The 22677-nt window shown below is 44.5% G+C and overlaps 1 protein-coding gene and 1 long non-coding RNA gene across 6 annotated transcripts in view; one reads left to right on the forward strand and one right to left on the reverse strand.

Annotated features, from left to right (window-relative positions):
* Positions 1-22677, reverse strand: part of LOC134353890 (uncharacterized) — a 90515-nt gene that overhangs the window by 28486 nt on the left and 39352 nt on the right. For 3 of the 4 annotated variants that reach the window (XM_063062405.1, XM_063062406.1, XM_063062407.1), the window contains exon 3: positions 15275-18209. In XM_063062405.1, the coding sequence (XP_062918475.1) occupies positions 17817-18209 (393 nt within the window). In that variant the 3' untranslated portion in view covers positions 15275-17816. Of the gene's footprint in view, positions 1-4110; positions 4372-15274; positions 18210-22677 lie in introns of those variants that run through there. The other variant, XR_010019696.1, reaches the window with a different exon arrangement.
* Positions 329-14391, forward strand: LOC134353891 (uncharacterized). 2 transcript variants are annotated; one of them, XR_010019699.1, is made up of 4 exons: positions 329-1035; positions 4769-4906; positions 7656-7821; positions 10158-14391. It is a non-coding gene; the product is annotated as an uncharacterized LOC134353891 (long non-coding RNA). The 2 variants fall into 2 exon arrangements; XR_010019700.1 differs by lacking the exon at positions 4769-4906.

Below are 22677 nucleotides of genomic sequence, written 5' to 3' on the forward strand. Positions count from 1 at the left end.
GGCCAGACTACCGCTCAAGAGATTTTCTAAAAGCCAGGTGACGTAGACTGCAGATGACGGAAGTATCAGAGTGGAAGCAGGAAGTGCTGGAAACACTCAGTCAGCCTCTGCGGTGGGGGAAACAGAACCATGTTTCTGGTCAAAGTTCCTTTGTAGAAACTGTTAGGGGTAGGTGGAAGGTGGAAATGAAGCAGTCTGGAGAGTGGGGAGGAGGAGGCAATGGAAGGTGAGGGTAGGGATGGGGTGGGGGGGAGAGACTGCACAGGTTAGCAGTGAAGGTTTGAGGCAATGGGTGAGTGGAGGTGAACAAGACCTCTTTTTTGCCCCTTGCTCTGTCTGTGTGGTTAAAGGCCACTTTTACTTCCAGAGATGCTTCCTTTGAGTGGGGGCCTGCCAAAAGGAGCCCAACTAGTTCTGCCTTGAGAGAGAGGGCATGCAGAAGTGGTAGAAGTGAATGACATTTATTTTCTCACTGGACTGGGGTAACTGCTTACAAGAGCAGCTGACTTAAGTTTGGGTAACTGGGTGTTAGAATCAGTTGTTCTTTATGCTTTAATAAGGTATTTAATTAATGAGTTTTTACAAGACTGAAATTGCAGATTCACTAACATAAATGTATTTTTCACAATATGTGGTACTAGACTCCAGCTACCAGTAGCAAAGTGATATAACAAATGCATAACGGTTTATTATTTTTCATTTTAATTGGCTAAGTGTTAAATTTGCTACATTTGTGTATCTTTCTGTAGGCCTTTGCTTATCTCAGGAATGTGACCTTTGGTATAAAAGTGTCTGTTCCTGCGAAAATTGCCATTTTGTCTTTGTCTTAGTTTCAAGTGCCTGTCTTTTTAAGCTTTCAATAAGCGATCGTGAAGCAACAAGTTTTCAACTCATTCTTGGACCCCTACTAAAAGAACCTGCGGATCAGAAATCAGCAGCTACAACAATTCTGGTTTCACGAACTGGGTGGTTATGAAAAACAGTTTGAAAATTCCTTGGACAAAGAAGGAAATTTTAGAGTGCACCTAACAGGAGGTAAGAACGTCCTTCATTCCCGAGTTGTTGGAGAAGTTGCCTGATCTTGCTTCAGTACACCATGGAAGGAAATTTGAGAAGAAAATTCTATTTTACTTCCCATTTTATATTTATTTTGGTTTGTGACTATTGAAGGTTTGTGTTTTATTTTTGGTCGTAACTCGTACATTTTGGGTTGCAATTCTATTAATAACTGTGATTGATATCTAAGTGAAGAGTACTCATTGAGATTGAACTGAAAACAATGGCCAAAATTGAGAAGATATGGAATAAGATGAAGAAAATTTTGGGAAATAAAAAGGCTGGCTGGATGCTGGCAATATTATCAGAGCTAAGAAAGCATGAGCGTACCAAGCTAGAAAGTCAAATAAATTAATTTAAATGTGAACGTGCCAAATTAGAAGATCAAGTGTGTGAACTAAAGCAAGTACATGGTGAATTGACTAAGCAAGTAAATAATTTAGCTAAACGAGGTTCACCATTCTGATAAGGGGGACTGCTTACCAGGGGAAGCAACAGTGGCCGTGCCTCTGGCACAGAGTCCGGCCCTGTAGCTCAGAAGGGTAGGGAAAGGAAGAGGAGGGCAGTAGTAACAGGGGACTCAATAGTTAGGGGGTCAGATAAGCTCAGATTTGCTCCATTAAGGATAAATAGAGTAAGAGGTGGAGAGTTTCTTAAATGCATCTATTTTAATGCTAAGAGCATTGTAAGAAAGGTGGATGAGCTTAGAGCATGGATTGATTACTGGAAATACGATGTTGTAGCTATCAGTGAAACGTGGTTGCAGGAGGGGTGTGATTGCAAACTAAATATTCCAGGATTTTGTTGCTTCAGGTGTGATAGAATAGGAGGAGCAAGAGGTGGAGGTGTTGCATTGTTTGTCAGAGAAAATATAACCGGTGCTCTGGCAGGATAGATTAGTGGACTTGTCTAGGGAGGCTATTTGGGTGGAATTGAGGAATAGGAAAGGTGTAGTGACGCTTATAAGGGTGTATTATAGACCACCTAATGGGGAGTGAGAATTGGAGGAGCAAATTTGTAAGGAGATAGCAGATATTTGTAGTAATCACAAGGTTGTGATTGTGGGAGATTTTAATTTTCCACACAGGCTGGGAAGCCTATTCTGTAAAAGGGCTGGATGGTTTGGAGTTTGTCAAATGTGTGCAAGGTAGTTTTTTTATGCAGCAATACATAGAGGTACCAACTAGAGATGGGGCAGTGTTAGATCTCCTGTTAGGGAATGAAATAGGGAAGGTGACAGAGGTATGTGTTGGGGAGCACTTCGGGTCCAGTGATCACAATACCATTAGTTTCAATATAATTATGGAGAAGGATAGGACTGGACCCAGCATTGAGATTTTTGATTGGAGAAAGGCTAACTTTGAGGAGATGCGAAAGGACTTAGAAGGAGTGGATTGGGACAACTTGTTTTATGGGAAGGATGTAATAGAGAAATGGAGGTCATTTAAAGGTGAAATTTTGAGGGTACGGAATCTGTATGTTCCTGTTGGGTTGAAAGGGAGAGTTTGACTTTAAAAGTTTGAGAGAGCCATGGTTTTCAAGGGGTATAGGAAACTTGGTTCGGAAAAGGAGAGGGATCTACAATAAATATAAGCAGCTTGGAGGTAATGAGGTGCTCGAGGAATATAAAGAATGTAAAATGAATCTTAAGAAAGAAATTAGAAAAGCTAAAAGAAGATACGAGGCTTTGGCAAGTAAGGTAAAAATAAATCCCAAGGGTTTCTACAGTTATATTAATAGCAAAAGGGTAGTGAGGGATAAAAATTTGACCCTTAGAGAATCAGAGTGGATGGCTATGTGCAGAGCCAAAAGAGATGGGGGAGATTTTGAACAATTTCTTTTCTTCGGTATTCACTAAGGAGAAGGATATTGAATTGTGTAAGGTAAAGGAAACAAGAAGGGTAGTTATGGAAAGTATGACGATTAAAGAAGAGGATGTACTGGCGCTATTAAGGAATATAAAAGTGGTTAAGTCTTCGGGTCCAGACAAGATATTCCCGAGGACCTTGAGGGAAGTTAGTGTGGAAATAGCAGGGGTTCTGACAGAAATATTTCAAATGTCATTAGAAACGGGGATGGTACCGGAGGATTGGCGTATTGCTCATGTGGTTCCATTGTTTAAAAAGGGTTCTAAGAGTAAACCTAGCAATTATCGGCCTGTGAGTTTGACGTCAGTGGTGGGTAAATTGATGGAAAGTATTCTTTGAGATGGTGTATATAATTATCTGGATAGACAGGGTCTGATTTGGAACAGTCAACATGAATTTGTGCGGGGAAGGTCATGTTTGACAAATCTTATTGAAGTTTTTGATGAGGTTACTTGGAAAGTTGACGAGGGTAAAGCGGTGGATGTTGTCTATATGGACTTTAGTAAGGTCTTTGACAAGGTTCCACGTGGAAGATTAGTTAGGAAGGTTCAATCGTTAGGCATTAATATCGAAGTAGTAAAATGGATTCAGCAGCGGCTGGATGGGAGACGCCAGGGAGTAGTGGTGGATAACTCTGTGTCAGATTGGAGGACGGTGTGTAGCGGTGTGCCTCAGGGATCTGTACTGGGTCCAATGTTGTTTGTCATATATATTAATGATCTGGATGATGGGGTGGTAAATTAGATTAGTAAGTATGCAGATGATACTAAGATAGGTGGCGTTGTGGATAATGAAGTAGGTTTTCAAACCTTGCAGAGAGATTTAGGCCAGTTAGAAGTGTGGGCTGAAGGATGGCAGATGGAGTTTAATGCTGAAAAATGTGAGATGCTACATTTTGGCAGGATTAATCAAAATAGGACATACATGGTAAATGGTAGGGCATTGAAGAATGCTGTAGAACAGCGGGATCTAGGAATAATGGTGCATAATTCCCTGAAGGTGGAATCTCATGTGGATAGGGTGGTGAAGAAAGCTTTTGGTATGCTGGCCTTTATTCAGAGCATTGAGTATCGGAGTTGGAATGTGATGTTGAAATTGTATAAGGCATTGGTAAGGCCAAATTTGGAGTATTGTGTACAGTTCTGGTCACTGAATTATAGGAAAGATGTCAATAAAATTAACTTACTTCACAAACTAAAGGAAGTAGCCTACTTAGGCCTACCATGGACTGCCGGGTATGGTTGTCTGTTTTTTGTATTTCTGCCCTTTACTTGCCATCTCCAGGAGTTTTCTGTTGGCGGGGGGTTTTCTGTACATGGCTGGGCACTCTTCTGAGAAGTTGTTACATATTTGGAGCTCTGCTTTGACTGAGTCCACTTGCAGACGGTTTCTCTCGTTTCTCCAAACTGAGGTCATCATTGAAAAAACTCGTTCTGTGTGAGCATTGCTGCATGGAATAGAGAAGATATAAGCACTCACCACCTTCAGGTTTGTAAAAGAGACCTCAGATTTACTGAACAACTTAAGATAACATTCTTCACTATGGCTATCAACCATCTCAGGAGGATTGATAATTGCTTCCACAATCCCATACTCTTCATATAATTCATCCATATCAATATTTTGAATTCAATATCACAGAATTCTCCAAAAGGTATGGCACTTGTTAGGCTCAATTTTGACACTGTTATGAAAGCTGTTTTCAGAGAAGTTAAGTACTTTATGACTCTTTCATAGAAAACAATGAAGTACTTCACATTTCTTAGACACATCAGAGGTTAGCTGGCTAAGCTTGGTGTTCACTGCAAAGCCAAAAAAAGTCCTTTACTCTTCTAAAACAACAGGAATTCTGCAGATGCTGGAAATTCAAGCAACACACATCAAAGTTGCTGGTGAACGCAGCAGGCCAAGCAGCATCTATAGGAAGAGGCGCAGTCGACGTTTCAGGCCGAGACCCTTCGTCAGGACTAACTGAAGGAAGAGTGAGTAAGGGATTTGAAAGCTGGAGGGGGAAGGGGAGATGCAAAATGATAGAAGACAGGAGGGGGAGGGATAGAGCCGAGAGCTGGACAGGTGATAGGCAAAAGGGGATACGAGAGGATCATGGGACAGGAGGTCCGGGAAGAAAGACAAGGGGGGTGGGTGACCCAGAGGATGGGCAAGAGGTATATTCAGAGGGACAGAGGGAGAAAAAGGAGAGTGAGAGAAAGAATGTGTGCATAAAAATGAGTAACAGATGGGGTACGAGGGGGAGGTGGGGCCTAGCGGAAGTTAGAGAAGTCAATGTTCATGCCATCAGGTTGGAGGCTACCCAGACGGAATATAAGGTGTTGTTCCTCCAACCTGAGTGTGGCTTCATCTTTACAGTAGAGGAGGCCGTGGATAGACATGTCAGAATGGGAATGGGACGTGGAATTAAAATGTGTGGCCACTGGGAGATCCTGCTTTCTCTGGCGGACAGAGCGTAGATGTTCAGCAAAGCGGTCTCCCAGTCTGCGTCGGGTCTCACCAATATATAAAAGGCCACATCGGGAGCACCGGATGCAGTATATCACCCCAGTCGACTCACAGGTGAAGTGATGCCTCACCTGGAAGGACTGTTTGGGGCCCTGAATGGTGGTAAGGGAGGAAGTGTAAGGGCATGTGTAGCACTTGTTCTGCTTACACGGATAAGTGCCAGGAGGGAGATCAGTGGGGAGGGATGGGGGGGACGAATGGACAAGGGAGTTGTGTAGGGAGCGATCCCTGCGGAATGCAGAGAGAGGGGGGGAGGGAAAGATGTGCTTAGTGGTGGGATCCCGTTGGAGGTGGCGGAAGTTACGGAGAATTTACTCTTCTCTCAAGTTTGCTTTTCAGTTCAGCCATTAGCTTAAATACTGAAATTATGCTGAATGACTTGGCTTCTAGTGCTTCAATCGTGTCTGAGAACAATTTAAGAGTGTGACTGAGGAAGAAGAAATAGATCTCTGAGGATTCACAGGCAATTCCTTCACCTCCAAAGCACTTCCACAGTATCTTGGGACACTCCTCTTCACCTAGACTCTGAAAATAACTTTTTAGGACTTTCCAGCACTTAAGAGAAAACCATCCAGTCACAACATGCCCTAACAGATTACAATTATCAACATCCACGAATTCACAGAATTCCTTTAACTGTGCTGTTTTTAGCTGAGATGCTGAAATGGTTGTACACAATATTTTCAACATCAATTTCCAGTTTTCCTGTAGCAAATTTTGTTGCATTGTACAAAATGTGGGCCAGATAATTTGCAGCAATAATGTTCTTTTGAGCCATTTTCAGTTTTTGATAAACACTGTTGTGTTTTCCATAGTTTATGCAGACACTTTATTCAGATCCAGACTTGATGTCTCTAGTTTAACCAGTAGCTGATTGTTATGTGTTCTGATGATTCATTGTTACAGCTGTAAAAAGTCAAGTAACACATGTTGCACTCCCTTCTCAAAATGGAAAGTATCTCAGAAGTATTGGGAAACACTTTGTTGCACCTTTGTTTGAAGCATCAGTGAAAGGGCAAGCCATGTTCTTTGATATCCTCCACATGCTTTTGTACAGAATATTTTCACAGAGTTTTTGCTTTAGTTTTCCCACATGCTACACCTTTCACTATCAATGAGTCACTGTATATTTCTTTGTCAACTTCTACTCCACAATCAACACTTCTGTATGACTGATGATGCTTCACAGCATGATACACTTTACACAGTTCTGCAGCCAAGGTTTTGTCACCTTGAGTTGATCGAGCTGGGGAGAAAAATGATAACAATGATGACGTACCAGCAGTATGAGTGTTGACTTTATGTTTATCTGTGGTAGTGTGTTGTTCAACTGCACTTTTTCCCTTACTGCCAATCTCTACATCACAATGGCATAGTGTACAAAAAACATGAAAGTCATCTTTTCTGCTTTTAGCAATAAATCCAAATTCTTTGGCCCATTCATGATTAAATGTAGTCTTTCTTTTCGGCATTTCTTCAGGGGCTTGAAATAAGAACAAAAAAGTCAACCACTCTCCACTGCAGCGGCCCGGGGCAGACTGACCCTCTCAGACATGCTGACGTGACTTATACACTGCGGCTCATCAGCAGTATTGACAACGGCAACTACATATAATAAGAATATGTTAATGGTTGTTATAGCTTTCAGTTCCCACTGTTTTAAGTATATCTGAGGTAATTTATATAAGTTTTTTAGTCAGACCCAAAAAAGGAGGACAAATTAACATCCAGCTCAAGGTGGCACCAGATGGAGGACAGAATATTCAAAAGCTGGACTGTCTGGCCTCCCTAGTTGAAACTTCAGTAGTGGGTAAAATGGAAGTCAGGTTACTTAAAACAGCATCTTAACCAGAGAATTCATATACTGTAAATTATGTTGTTACTGTGCCTATTAATTCGATTCTTTCAGTGTATGTGTAATCACTTGGATAAGGGATTTCCTGACGAGGAGTTAAGGGAATGGCAAGCTTTCTGACCCTGTTGCCATTGTAAAAGCAAACAATTTTGAATTTATGTAAGGGTTTCTCTTTTATGTTAACTGCTAAGGCTAATAAAATGGCTTCTCTGTAGTGTAATAAAACAATGGCTTTTCTAATAATGATAACTGCTGAGGTAATGGGTTTTCTGTAGCAGCATGTTTGGGTAGGGATAATGGGACTTTGGAATTCAGTGCTAACCAATGGAAGAGATGTTATTCTTTCTTGTCTGTGAAAGCTGTTAGGGAGAAGGCACGAGGAGGATGAAGAGAGAAGACGCGACTTGAGTTGGTGGGTTGCCCGACCCTCTGGGCAGGAGCCCAGAGGTTGACAACGATCGAAGGAGGATCAGCAAAGGAAAATCCATGAGCTCCAATGATTTGTGCACTGGACTGTTTAATAAGGTTATTAGCACCTTTTATTTCTCTATTAGTCTCATAGTCAAAGTAAGAGTTATAAAATCACCGCACCTTGTCCCCATTCCAACCTCACTCCTTCGGAACGTTCTGCTCTCCACTCCCTCCGCACTAATCCTAACATTATTAAACCCGCTGATAAGGGGGGTGCTGTTGTAGTCTGGCGTACTGACCTCTACCTTGCCGAGGCGCAGCGACAACTCGCGGATACCTCCTCTTATTTACCCCTTGATCGTGACCCCACTGAGGAGCACCAGGCCATTGTCTCCCACACCATCACCGACTTTATCCGCTCAGGGGATCTCCCATCCACTGCTACCAACCTTATAGTTCCCACACCCCACACTTCCCGTTTCTACCTCCTACCCAAGATCCACAAACCTGCCTGTCCTGGCCGACCTATTGTCTCAGCTTGCTCCTGCCCCACCGAACTCATTTCTGCATACCTCGACACTGTTTTATCACCCCTTGTTCAATCCCTTCCTACCTTGTTCGTGACACTTCCCACGCTCTTAAACTTTTCGATGATTTTAAGTTCCCTGGTCCCCACCGCTTTATTTTCACCATGGATGTCCAGTCCTTATATACTTCCATCCCCCATCAGGAAGGTCTCAAAGCTCTACGCTTCTTTTTGGATTCCAGACCTAATCAGTTCCCCTCTACCACCACTCTGCTCCGTCTAGTGGAATTAGTCCTTACTCTTAATAATTTCTCCTTTTGCTCCTCCCATTTCCTCCAAACTAAAGGTGTAGCTATGGGCACCCGTATGGGTCCGAGCTATGCCTGCCTTTTTGTTGGGTTTGTGGAACAATCTATGTTCCGTGCCTATTCTGGTATCTGTCCCCCACTTTTCCTTCGCTACATCGACGACTGCATTGGCGCTGCTTCCTGCACGCATGCAGAACTCGTTGACTTTATTAACTCCAACTTTCACCCTGCCCTCAAGTTTACCTGGTCCATTTCCGACACCTCCCTCCCCTTCCTAGATCTTTCTGTCTCTGTCTCTGGAGACAGCTTATCCACTGATGTCTACTATAAGCCTACTGACTCTCACAGCTATCTGGACTATTCCTCTTCTCACCCTGTCTCTTGCAAAAACGCCATCCCCTTCTCGCAATTCCTCCGTCTCCGCCGCATCTGCTCTCAGGATGAGGCTTTTCATTCTAGGACGAGGGAGATGTCTTCATTTTTTAAAGAAAGGGGCTTCCCTTCCTCCACTATCAACTCTGCTCTTAAACGCATCTCCCCCATTTCACGTACATCTGCTCTCACTCCATCCTCCCACCACCCCACTAGGAATAGGGTTCCCCTGGTCCTCACCTACCACCCTACCAGCCTCCGGGTCCAACATATTATTCTCCGTAACTTCTGCCACCTCTAACGGGATCCCACCACTAAGCACATCTTTCCCTCCCCCTCCCCTCTCTGCAGGGATCGCTCCCTACGCAACTCCCTTATCCATTCGTCCCCCCCATCCCTCCCCACTGATCTCCCTCCTGGCACTTATCCGTGTAAGCGGAACAAGTGCCACACATGCCCTTACACTTCCTCCCTTACCACCATTCAGGGCCCCAAACAGTCCTTCCAGGTGAGGCATCACTTCACCTGTGAGTCGACTGGGGTGATATACTGCGTCCGGTGCTCCCGATGTGGCCTTTTATATATTGGTGAGACCCGACGCAGACTGGGAGACCGCTTTGCTGAACATCTACGCTCTGTCCGCCAGAGAAAGCAGGATCTCCCAGTGGCCACACATTTTAATTCCACGTCCCATTCCCATTCTGACATGTCTATCCACGGCCTCCTCTACTGTAAAGATGAAGCCACACTCAGGTTGGAGGAACAACACCTTATATTCCGTCTGGGTAGCCTCCAACCTGATGGCATGAACATTGACTTCTCTAACTTCCGCTAAGGCCCCACCTCCCCCTTGTACCCCATCTGTTACTCATTTTTATGCACACATTCTTTCTCTCACTCTCCTTTTTCTCCCTCTGTCCCTCTGAATATACCTCTTGCCCATCCTCTGGGTCACCCCCCCCCACCTTGTCTTTCTTCCCGGACCTCCTGTCCCATGATCCTCTCGTATCCCCTTTTGCCTATCACCTGTCCAGCTCTCGGCTCTATCCCTCCCCCTCCTGTCTTCTCCTATCATTTTGCATCTCCCCCTCCCCCTCCAGCTTTCAAATCCCTTACTCACTCTTCCTTCAGTTAGTCCTGACGAAGGGTCTCGGCCTGAAACGTCAACTGCACCTCTTCCTATAGATGCTGCTTGGCCTGCTGCGTTCACCAGCAACTTTGATGTATGTTGCTTGAATTTCCAGCATCTGCAGAATTCCTGTTGTTTGCATTTAAATTCACTACTGCGAAGCCTCTTCCGGTGATGCCTACACCGAAGAAGTTTAGATCCTGTCTTCGACGAGAGGTCAGTGAAACCATCTCTCACTGCTCCCCATCTGTAATTTCTTCGGCTCTTCAACTTTTCGACCACACTTTGACTCAAACTCGCTATCACAGCCATATATCCTTTCTTGGAACGTGCCTCCGTCGCCAACTTACTCCAGTTGGCTTTAGGATTCGTTTCCAAGCCTCTCAATTTGGACCTTCTGAGGATCCCAGGTACTCACATTTTATTGACTCTGCCTCTCGCCGCTTCTCCCGTCAAGCTCTGAAGGCGACGCTCTCCGCCATGAGGAGGTACTTGGTGTCCCTATCCCAGACCCTTCCACACCTTCGGGACACTTTCTTCGCCGTCTGTAATGGTCCTACCCGTTATTTCATCCTCCGTCCGATTCACGCCTGCAATCGCCGTTTTTTTGACTTTGTCATGTTAGGCAAAAATCGCAAGATCCTACATCTACGGACTCCAGAGCCTGCCGGCCCCGACGCTAGCAGGCATGAACTTCAAATTGCGGCCCCTGCCATTGATCTCAGCGGCTCCAACACCTCAGGACATATTCAAAACCCGGACTCCAGCAACGACCATGGACACATTTGAAGTGTTGCGCAACCACCAACTGCGACTCCAGCCTTGAACTCCAGGCCGGGTCTTTATGTGCTGCTATTGTGACTCCTGTCTCCCCTTCCCCCACCACCACTCTGCAGCCCCGTCTTCCTCAGATCCCACCGTCAGCTCCTGGGCCCTCAGAGGCTCCATCTTCCTCTCATCCCAACCCTCCCCTCTCCACTGACACCCCCAGCCTCCCCCCTCCCGCCTCTGATCCCAGCTCTCAAGATTCCAGCCTTGAACTCCAGGCCGGGTCTTTACGTGCTGCTATTGTGACTCCTGTCTCCCCTTCCCCCACCACCACTCCGCAGCCCCGTCTTCCTCAGATCCCACCGGCAGCTCCTGGGCCCTCAGAGGCTCCATCTTCCTCTCACCCCAACCCTCCCCTCTCCATTGACACCCCCAGCCTCCCCCCTCCCCCCTCTGATCCCAGCTCTCATCCGTGCCGGGTCTTTACCATCCCCTCCGACCTTCAACTGTTGGAGGCAGAACGCTCTGTTCTCAGTAAGGGCCTCACGTTTGTCCCCCTTCGCCTACACCTCAGCGAGTTCCGTGTTCGCCACGATGCGGAACTTGTCTTTCTCCGTCTCCGAGCCTACTTCTTCGGCAAGGACTCTTCCACCCCCACCGATGACCCCTTCTCCCGTCTTCAACCCTCCTCTTCTTCATGGACACCCCGCTCTGGTCTTCTGCCTGCTCTGGATCTCTTTATTGCTAACTGCCGACGGGACATCAACTGTCTCGACTTCACCGCACCTTGTCCCCATTCCAACCTCACTCCTTCGGAACGCTCTGCTGTCCACTCCCTCCGCACTAATCCTAACATTATTATTAAACCCGCTGATAAGGGGGGTGCTGTTGTAGTCTGGCGTACTGACCTCTACCTTGCCGAGGCGCAGCGACAACTCGCGGATACCTCCTCTTATTTACCCCTCAATCATGACCCCACTGAGGAGCACCAGGCCATTGTCTCCCACACCATCACCGACTTTATCCGCTCAGGGGATCTCCCATCCACTGCTACCAACCTTATAGTTCCCACACCCCGCACTTCCCGTTTCTACCTCCTACCCAAGATCCACAAACCTGCCTGTCCTGGCCGACCTATTGTCTCAGCTTGCTCCTGCCCCACCGAACTCATTTCTGCATACCTCGACACTGTTTTATCACCCCTTGTTCAATCCCTTCCTACCTATGTTCGTGACACTTCTCACGCTCTTAAACTTTTCGATGATTTTAAGTTCCCTGGCCCCCACCGCTTTATTTTCACCATGAATGTCCAGTCCTTATATACTTCCATCCCCCATCAGGAAGGTCTCAAAGCTCTACGCTTCTTTTTGGATTCCAGACCTAATCAGTTCCCCTCTACCACCACTCTGCTCCGTCTAGCGGAATTAGTCCTTACTCTTAATAATTTCTCCTTTTGCTCCTCCCATTTCCTCCAAACTAAAGGTGTAGCTATGGGCACCCGTATGGGTCCTAGCTATGCCTGCCTTTTTGTTGGGTTTGTGGAACAATCTATGTTCCGTGCCTATTCTGGTATCTGTCCCCCACTTTTCCTTCGCTACATCGACAACTGCATTGGCGCTGCTTCCTGCACGCATGCAGAACTCGTTGACTTTATTAACTTTGCCTCCAACTTTCACCCTGCCCTCAAGTTTACCTGGGTCCATTTCTGACACCTCCCTCCCCTTTCTAGATCTTTCCGTCTCTGTCTCTGGAGACAGCTTATCCACTGATGTCTACTATAAGCCTACTGACTCTCACAGCTATCTGGACTATTCCTCTTCTCACCCTGTCTCTTGCAAAAACGCCATCCCCTTCTCGCAATTCCTCCGTCTCCGCCGCATCTGCTCTCAGGATGAGGCTTTTCATTCTAGGATGAGGGAGATGTCTTCATTTTTTAAAGAAAGGGGCTTCCCTTCCTCCACTATCAATTCTGCTCTTAAACGCATCTCCCCCATTTCACGTACATCTGCTCTCACTCCATCCTCCCACCACCCCACTAGGAATAGGGTTCCCCTGGTCCTCACCTACTACCCCACCAGCCTCCGGGTCCAACATATTATTCTCCGTAACTTCTGCCACCTCTAACGGGATCCCACCACTTAGCACATCTTTCCCTCCCCCCCCCTGCATTCCGCAGGGATCGCTCCCTACACAACTCCCTTGTCCATTCGTCCCCCCCATCCCTCCCCACTGATCTCCCTCCTGGCACTTATCCGTGTAAGCGGAACAAGTGCAACACATGCCCTTACACTTCCTCCCTTGCCACCATTCAAGGCCCCAAACAGTCCTTCCAGGTGAGGCATCACTTCACCTGTGAGTCAACTGGGGTGATATACTGCATCCGGTGCTCCCGATGTGGCCTTTTATGTATTGGTGAGACCTGACGCAGACTGGGAGACCGCTTTGCTGAACATCTACGCTCTGTCCGCCAGAGAAAGCAGGATCTCCCAGTGGCCACACATTTTAATTCCACGTCCCATTCCCATTCTGACATGTCTATCCACGGCCTCCTCTACTGTAAAGATGAAGCCACACTCAGGTTGGAGGAACAACACCTTATATTCCGTCTGGGTAGCCTCCAACCTGATGGCATGAACATTGACTTCTCTAACTTCCGCTAAGGCCCCACCTCCCCCTCGTACCCCATCTGTTACTCATTTTTATGCACACATTCTTTCTCTCACTCTCCTTTTTCTCCCTCTGTCCCTCTGAATATACCTCTTGCCCATCCTCTGGGTCACCCCCCCCCTTGTCTTTCTTCCCGGACCTCCTGTCCCATGATCCTCTCGTATCCCCTTCTGCCTATCACCTGTCCAGCTCTCGGCTCTATCCCTCCCCCTCCTGTCTTCTCCTATCATTTTGGATCTCCCCCTCCCCCTCCAGCTTTCAAACCCCTTACTCACTCTTCCTTCAGTTAGTCCTGACGAAGGGTCTCGGCCTGAAACGTCGACTGCACCTCTTCCTATAGATGCTGCTTGGCCTGCTGCATTCACCAGCAACTTTGATGCATGTTGTTAGTTATAAAATCTTACTTGTCTAACCACATATCATGTACTGTCTGTTATTTCGGGGTACTGATCTGACATGGGACACATCACGCAGCATCCACCCAAACAAGAATTCTAAAGTTTGGCTGGGCAGGGGCATCATAACCCTGGAGATTATGCCACTAGGCAAAGTGAGTGTTACATTTCAAAAAGAGAATGTTGTACTCAAGCCACTATTGCAAACTGCGACAAAAATATTGCAGCAATGCTGTGATTTCAAATGTCATTTCTGAGAAAGTTAAGACTTTCAGTTAACACATTCACTGATATGATGAACTACATGCTTAGAAATGAAGAATTTGAAGAACTATCAATTTCTTGCTATAGTTGAAACATTTCAAGCTTGTAGTGCTGACTGAGAACATTAATTCAGTCTTATGAATTCATTTAAATGTAAAACCAGAAACAGGAATATTTCTATGATCTAATGAGGATTAAGTTGCACCTTTCACCTGGACAGTGTTTATAAACAATGGATTTGTAATTAAGACAGACGAGGAAAAGTTTACAAAACATGAAAGATTTTCTTTGTGCTGTATTTCATTATACCTTTCAACGAATAGACAGACTTTTTAAAATTTTCATTAATGTTCATAATAACAAATAAACCTATACCAAAATAAGCCTAAGTGTTGCACAGGTTGAGGCCTGGTAAATATTTCCTGCTCAGTAATGGTTAGTCTGCGAAGCTACTGTGTATATAATAAAAAAAATTAGAACATTGCTGTGGGGAGTTTGGGGATGGGAACTCAGGAGAAGGGGAGGGATTGGAAGAATTTAAAGTCAGATTAGTTATTGTGACATACTCCAGCAGGCAATGAAATTCCTTGCTTGTGTGGAGCTCAGACTAAAGTGTACATGGTAATAATAAATACAGTAAAATAAAGATGCAGAGATTGTAGTGCACACTGAGGGAGTGCAAATGGAAATGATAGCAACAATAACAGAAGAGGTTATTAAGTGTTTTTATAGTTAAATTGTATTAATGTTTATCCAATAGTGATCATTAAGACATAGGAGCAGAATTAGGCCATTTGGCCCATTGAGTCTTCTCTGCCATTTGATCATGTCTGATCCATTTCCCTCTCAACTCCATTTTCTTGCCTTCTCCCCATAACTTTTAACACCCTGACTAATCAAGAACATATCAACCTCCAACTTAAATACACCCAGTGACCTGCCCTCCACAGCCCTCTGTGGCAATGAATTCTGGAGATTCACCACCATCCAGCTTAAAAATTCCTAATCTTCATTCTATATGGACATCACTGTATTCCGAGATTGTGCCTTCTGGTCCTGGACTCCACCCCCCCCCCCCCAACCTTTCCCCATAGGAAGATTTGCCTCCACATCCATTCTATCTAGGCATTTCAATATTTGATAGTTTTCAATAAGATCCCTGTCATTCTTTTAAATTTGAGTACAAGCCCAGAGCCATCAAATGTTCCTCATATGATAAGCCTTTCAATCCTGGAATCATGTTTATGAACTTCCTTTGAATCCTCTCCAATGTCAGCACATCCTTTTTTAGATAAGGAGCCCAAAACTGATCGCAGTACTCCCAAGTGAAGCTTTAACAGTGCTTTATAAAGACACAGCATTACATCCTTATTTTTCTTAGATTCTAGTCCCCTCGAAATGAATGCTAACATTGCATTTGCATTTTTCATTACCAACCCAACCTTCAGGGAATCCTGCACAAGGACCCTAAGTTTCTCTGCCCTGGATTTTTGAATGTTCTCCACATTTAGAAAATGGTCTTTGCTTTTCTTCTACCAAAGTCTCACCTTTCCCTACCCATGTCATTGGTGTCAATATGTACCAAGACTTCTGGTTACTCACCCTCCCCCTTTAGAATGCCGTGACCTGATCCAACACATCCCTGACCCCTGGCACTGGCACCTGGGTGTCTCTTGTGCACACAGGATCTTTCTCTATTCCTCTGACAATGGAATTTTCTAGTATCACTGCAGTCCTCTTCACCTCTGTTCTCTTCTGAACCACAGCACAAGACTCAATGCCAGAGACTTGATGGCTGTGGCTCCCCCCAGTTGGTCCCCCCTCAATAGTATCCAAAGTGGTATGCTTATTATTGAGGGAAATGACCAGAGAGGTACTCTGCACTGGCTATGCATTTTCTTTCCTGCTCCTAAAAGTCAACCAGTTAGTTAACTGCCTACTGCAATCTCGGAGTGACTACCCTCCCTGTAGCTCCTATCTAGCACTTCCTCAAATTAATTAAAGTGGAATTAGATACTGGTTCAGCTGTTTGTCATTCCACAAAATGAGTTTGAATGGCATTTCAGATATACTAAACTGAAGCCTGCAGATATCCAAGAACTTAGAGTCATAGAGTACAGTACAGAAATAGGCCTTTTGGCCCATCTAAACTGCCTACTCCCATCAACCTGCACTGGGACCATATCCCTCCATTTCCCTACTATGCATTTACATATCCAAACTTCCCTTAAGTGTTGAAATTGAGCTCGCATACACCCCTTGTGTTGGCAACTCATTCCATGTGCTTACAACCCTCTGAGTGAACAAGTTTCCCTTCACGTTCCCCTTAAACTTTTCATCTTTCACCCATAACCCATGACCTCTGATTGTAATACCACCCAACCTCAGTGGAAAAAGCCTGCTTGCATTAACCCTACAGTGGCATGCAAAAGTTTGGGCACCCCTGGTCAAAATTTCTGCTACTGTGAATAGCCGAGTAAAAGATGACCTAATTTCCAAAAGGCATGAAGTTAAAGATGACACATTTCTTTAATATTTTAAGCAAGATTACTTTTTTATTTCCATCTTTTACAGTTTCAAAATAACAAAAAAGGAAAAGGGCCCAAAGCAAAAGTTTAGGCACCCTGCATGGTCAATACTTAGTAACACCCCCTTTGGCAAGTATCACAGCTTGTAAACGCTTTCTGTAGCCAGCTAAGAGTCTTTCAATTCCTGTTTGGGGGATTTAAGAGGCTTCTAGTTCTGAGAGATTCTTGGGCCATCTTGCATGCACTGCTCTTTTGAGGTTTATCTGCAGATTTTTGATGATGATGTCGGGGAACTGTGAGGGCCATGGCAAAACCTTCAGCTTGCGCCTCTTGAGGTACACCATTGTGGATTTTGAGGTGTGTTTAGGATCATTATCCTGTTGTAGAAGCCATCTGCTTTTCATCAGTTTTTTACAGATGGTGTGATGTTTGTTTCCAGAATTTGCTGGTATTCAATTGAATTCATTCTTCCCTCTACAAGTGAAATGTTCCCTGTGCCACTGGCTGCAACACAAGACCAAAGCATGATCAATCTACCCCCGTTCTTAACAGTTGGAGAGGTGTTCTTTTCATGAAATTCTGCACCCTTTTTTCTCCAAACATACCTTTGCTCATTGCGGCCAAAAAGTTCTATTTTAACTTCATCGGTCCACAGGACTTGTTTTCAAAAAACTTCAAGCTTGTTTAGATGTTCCTTTGCAAACTTCTGATGCTGAATTTTGTGGTGAGGATGCAGGAAAGGTTTTCTTCTGATGACTCTTCCATGAAGGTCATATTTGTGCAGGTGTCGCTGCACAGGGGAAGAGTGCACCAACACTCCAGAGTCTGCTAAATCTTCCCGAAGGTCTTTTGCAGTCAAACGGGGGTTTTGATTTGCTTTTCTAGCAATCCTACGAGCAGTTCTCTCGGAAAGTTTTCTTGGTCTTCCAGACCTCAACTTGACCTCCACCGTTCCTGTTAACTGCCATTTCTTAATTATTAGATTATGAGGACACGCAGTCCTCTTTTATTGTTATTTAGTAATGCATGCATTAAGAAATGATACAATATTTTTCCAGAATGATATCACAGAAACACATGACAAACGGACTTAAAAACTAACAAAAAACACATAATTATAACATATAGTTACAACAGTGCAAAGCAATACCGTCATTTGATAGGAACAGACCATGGCACGGTAAAAGTCTCAAAGCCTCTTGAAAGCCCCATCATCTCACGCAGACGGTGAACCTCCAGTGCCGCCAACTTGCCAATGCAGCATACTGGAAGCATCCGACCACAGTCCGACTCCGAGTCCATCTGAAAACTTCGAGCCTCCGACCAGCTCTCCGACACCGAGCACCAAGCACCATCTCTGCTGAGCGCTTCGACCCCGGCCCTGGCAACAGGCAATAGGCAAAGCCAAGGATCTAGGGCCTTCTCCTCGGGAGATTCTTGATTGCACAGTAGCAGCAGCAGCAAAGCAGGCATTTCAGGAGTTACTCCAGGTGTTCCTCTGTGCTTCTTACGGCTGTCTCCATCAAATCCGGATTGTGCATGGCCCTGTAGTTAACACATATTGATGTTCATTCGGAACGGCTGCACGCACTGCGTTGCATCGCCATCTTCTCCTCCCATTACATTATGAACTGAGGAAACAGCTACCTGAAAACACTTTGCTATCTTCTTACAGCCTTCTCCTACTTTATGGGCAGAGTGCTCAGCAGCTGCTTAGAGGAGCCCATGACTGCTGATTGTTGGGACAAGGTTTGAGGAGTCAGGGTATTTATAAAGCTTTGAAATTTGCATCACCTGGCCTTTCCTAACAATGACTGTGAACAAACCATAGCCCTAATAAGCTAATTAAGGTCTGAGACATTGGTAAAAGTTATCTGAGCGTTCAAATCTCTTGGGATGCCCAAACTTTTGCATGGTGCTCCTTTCCTTTTTTTCACTCTAAAATTGTACAAAACAAAAATAATACACTAATCTTGCTTAAAATGTTGAAAAGAATGTTTCTTCTTTAACTTCACGACTTTTGGAGATCTTCTACTCACTTAACTATTCACAGTAATAGAAATTTTGACCAGAGGTGCCCAAACTTTTGCATGCATCTGTATCTATATCCTTATTAATTTTGTATATCTCTATCAAATCTCCACTTAATCTATGTTCAAAAGAATACAGTCTTAATCTATTTAATCTTTCCTTATAACTCAGGTCTTCCAGACCTGGCAACATCCTTGTAAATTTTCTCTGTACTCTTTCAACCTTGTTTACTTTTTTCTTGTAGGTGAACAAAACTGGACACAACACTCCAAATTAAGCCTCCCCAACATCTTATACAAATTCATCATAACATCACATCTTCTGTACTCAATACATTGATTTATGAAGGCCAATGTGCCAAAAGCTTTCTTTATGACCCTTTATCTGTGACACCACTTTCAATGAATTATGTACCTGTATTCCCAGATTCCTTTGTTGTAACACACTCCTCAATGTCCCATTGTTCACTGTGTAAGACCTACTGAAGTGCAAAACCTCGCACTTGTCTGCATTAGGTTCCATCTGCCATTTTTTCCAGTTGATGCAGATCCCTCTGAAAGCCATGATAGCCTTTGTCACTGTCCACTATACTTCCCATTTTGGAGTTGTCCACAAATTTGCTGATCCAGTTGACCACGTTATCATCCAGATCACTGATATAGATGACAAACAACACAGACCCAGCACCAATTCCTGTGTTAACCACTAGTCATACGCCTCCATTCAGAGAGGCAACCATCTACCACTCTCTGGCTTCTCCTACAAAGCCAATATCTAATCCAATTTAGTTCCTCATCCTGAATATTGAGTAACTGAACCCTCTTGACCAACCTCCTATGCAGGACCCTTTCAAATGCCTTGCTAAAGTCCATGTAGACAACATCCACTGCCTTGCCATCACCAACTTTCCTGGTAACTTCCTCAAAAAACTATATAAGATTGGTTAGACATGACCTACCATGCTGACTATTCTTAAATCCACATACTCGTATATCTGGTTCCTTATATCTGCAAATTATAATGGCTTATAATTTCCTGGTTTATTTTTAGAGTTTTTTTTTAAATAGCTGAACAACATTGGCTATCCTCCAATCCTCACCTGTTGCTAAGGCCCAGCAATTTCTGCACTTGCCTTTTGCAGGGTCTGAAGGATACCTTGTCAGGCCTTGGCGATTTATCCACCCTAATTTCCCTCAGGACAGCAAACACCGCGGGTCCATGAAGTTGATACCACTTTGCCTCTCTTCTATAGATACAGTGTCCATCTCTTGAGTAAATACAGATGCAAAAAACCCACGGGCTTGGTCTCTACTGCAGTCTGTGGCAGAGTATTCCATAGATTCACAACTTTGGCTAAAAAAAAATCATTTTTCCTTCTGTTCTAAAAGGTTACCCCTCAATTTTGAGGCTGTGCCTTCTAGTTCTGGATACCCCCAACAGAGGAAACATCCTCTCCACATCCACTTTATCTTGTCCTTTCAACATTCGGTGGGTTTCATTGAGATTTCCTTGCATTCTTCTAAATTCCAGTGAGTACAGGCCCAAAGCTGCCAAATGCTCCTCATGTTAACCCCTTCATTTCTGGAAATATCCTTGTGAACCTCCTCTGGACTCTCTCCAATGACAATACATCTTTTCTGAGATAAGGGGCCCAAAACTGTTGACAGGCTCCCAAAACAGGCTGCAAGTGCAGCCTGACTCGTGTCTTTTAAAGCTTCAGCATTATCTTTTGTTTTTCCCCTTGAAATAAATATCAACATTGCATTTGCCTTCTTTACCACAGATTCAACCTGTGAATTAACCTTCTGGGAGTCTTGCACAAGGACTCCTAAGTCCCTTTGCACCTCTGATTGAATTTTTTCCCCATTTAGATAAGTCTACACTATTGTTCTTTTTACCAAAATGCGTTATTATACATTTCCCAACACTGTATTCCATCTACCACTTTTTTGCCCACTCTTCCAATTTGTCCTGCTGCAATTGCAGTGCTTCCTCAGCACATCCTACCTCCAGCTATCTTCATACCACCCGCAAACTTTGCCACAAAGCCATTAATTCCACTATCTAAATCATTGACAAACAATGTGAAAAGTAGCGGTCCCAATATGGACCCCTGAGGAACCCCATTACTCACTGGCAGCCAACCAGAAAGGCCCCCTTTATTCCCACTTATTTGCCTCCTGCCTGTCAGCCATTCCTCTCTTCATGCATATATTACCTGTAACACCACAGGATTTTATCTTGTTAAGCAGCCTCATGTGAGGCACTTAAATACTCTATAAGCACCTCATTGCCTTCTTTACCACAGATTCAACCTGTGAATTAACCTTCTGGAAGTCTTGCACAAGGGCTCCTAAGTCCCTTTGCACCTCTGATGTTTGAATTTTTTCCCCACTTAGATAAGTCTGTACTATTGTTCTATTTATCTCTTGAAAACCAAGTCTCCCTACACCTGTTATCTTTACCTTTTGTTCTGACAGGCACCTACAAGCTTTGTACTCTAAAAATTTCACTTTTCAAGGCCTCCCACTTACCAAGTACAATTTTGCCAGTTCCAATCCACACGTGCCAGATCCTTTCTGACACTACCAAAATTGGCCTTTCTCCAATTTAGAATCTCAACCCATTGAAATTTTTTGCATATTTATTTTGAAAGTAATGATCACTAGTTAGGCGTTCATCTAGTGATCTGAAGGTCGCTACTTCGAGCCTTGGCTGAGGCAGAGTGTGTGTCCTTGAGCAAGGCGTTTAACCACACACTGCTCTGTGATGACACCGTTGCCAAGCTGTATGGGTCCTAATGCCCTCCCCTTGGACAACATCGATAGTGTGGAGAGGAGAATTGCAGCATAGGCAGCTGCTGGTCTTCCATACAACCTTGCCCAGGCCTGCACCCTGGAAACTTTCCAAGGCGCAAATCCATGGTCTCATGAGACTAACAGATGCCTTTAAAAAATTATCACCAGATGCAAAGTGTTCCCCTACAGAAACTGCTGTCACCTTCCCGGTTTCATTCCCTAATATCAAGTTTCATACACTCGTTGGGACTTCTACATACTCATTAAGGAAACTTTCCTGAACACATTTGACAAACTCCATCACATTGAGTCCTTTTACAGCATGAGGTTCCTAGTTAAGATGCTTCTTGCATCCGTCTGCAAATTTGTTCCTTCAAGTCCCTCAAACTGCTGAGTGGTCTGTAATATGGCCTTATTAATGCGGTCATGCCTTTATTTCTCAGTTTCACCCATAATGCCTCACTAGATGAGTTTTCCAGTCTATCCTGACTGAGCACTGTCTTGATATTTTTCCTGACTAGTAATGCTACCCCTCCTCCTTTAATCCCTCCTGCTCTGTTGTATCTAAAGCAATGGAATATTGGGCTGCCAGTCCTGCCCCTCCTGCAATAGTCTCACTGATGGCTACAATAGGCCGGCTGGTGGCTCAGTGACATCAGCGCCGGACACCAGAGTGAAGGTTCCCGAGTTCGAACCCAGTTAGGCTGCTCCCGGGCACGCTTTCCATCCGTGCCAGGTTGAGTGTCGAGCTCACAACTCAGCCTCATTAAAAAAAACTGCGCTGTGAGAAGGATGTGGGGGACCACTCACAGAATCTTTCCTCCAAGACAACCACTTGAAAAAGTTATCGCTGAGACTATGGCAGAGTATGGCACACGTACAAAAAAAAAGGCTACAATATATCATAATTCCATGCCGTGAGCTCATCCGGTTTTCCTGCGAAATTCTTGCATTGATATATATATGCAGCTCAGCATGGGTTATGAGAATTGGGATATTATGTTACCTGAAAAACTGTTTTGACCACACCTGGAGTACATGTACATTTCTGGTCACTACTCTATAGGAAGGTGTGGCTGTGCTGGAGAATGCTGATGAGATTTTCCAAGACATTGCCTGGATTGTAGAACTTCAGTTCTTGGAAGTGATGGGTAAGCTGGTCTTGTTTTCCCTGGAGTGAAGGA

Source organism: Mobula hypostoma, chromosome 11 (genome assembly GCF_963921235.1).
Source record: "Mobula hypostoma chromosome 11, sMobHyp1.1, whole genome shotgun sequence".
Lineage (NCBI taxonomy): Eukaryota > Metazoa > Chordata > Chondrichthyes > Myliobatiformes > Myliobatidae > Mobula > Mobula hypostoma.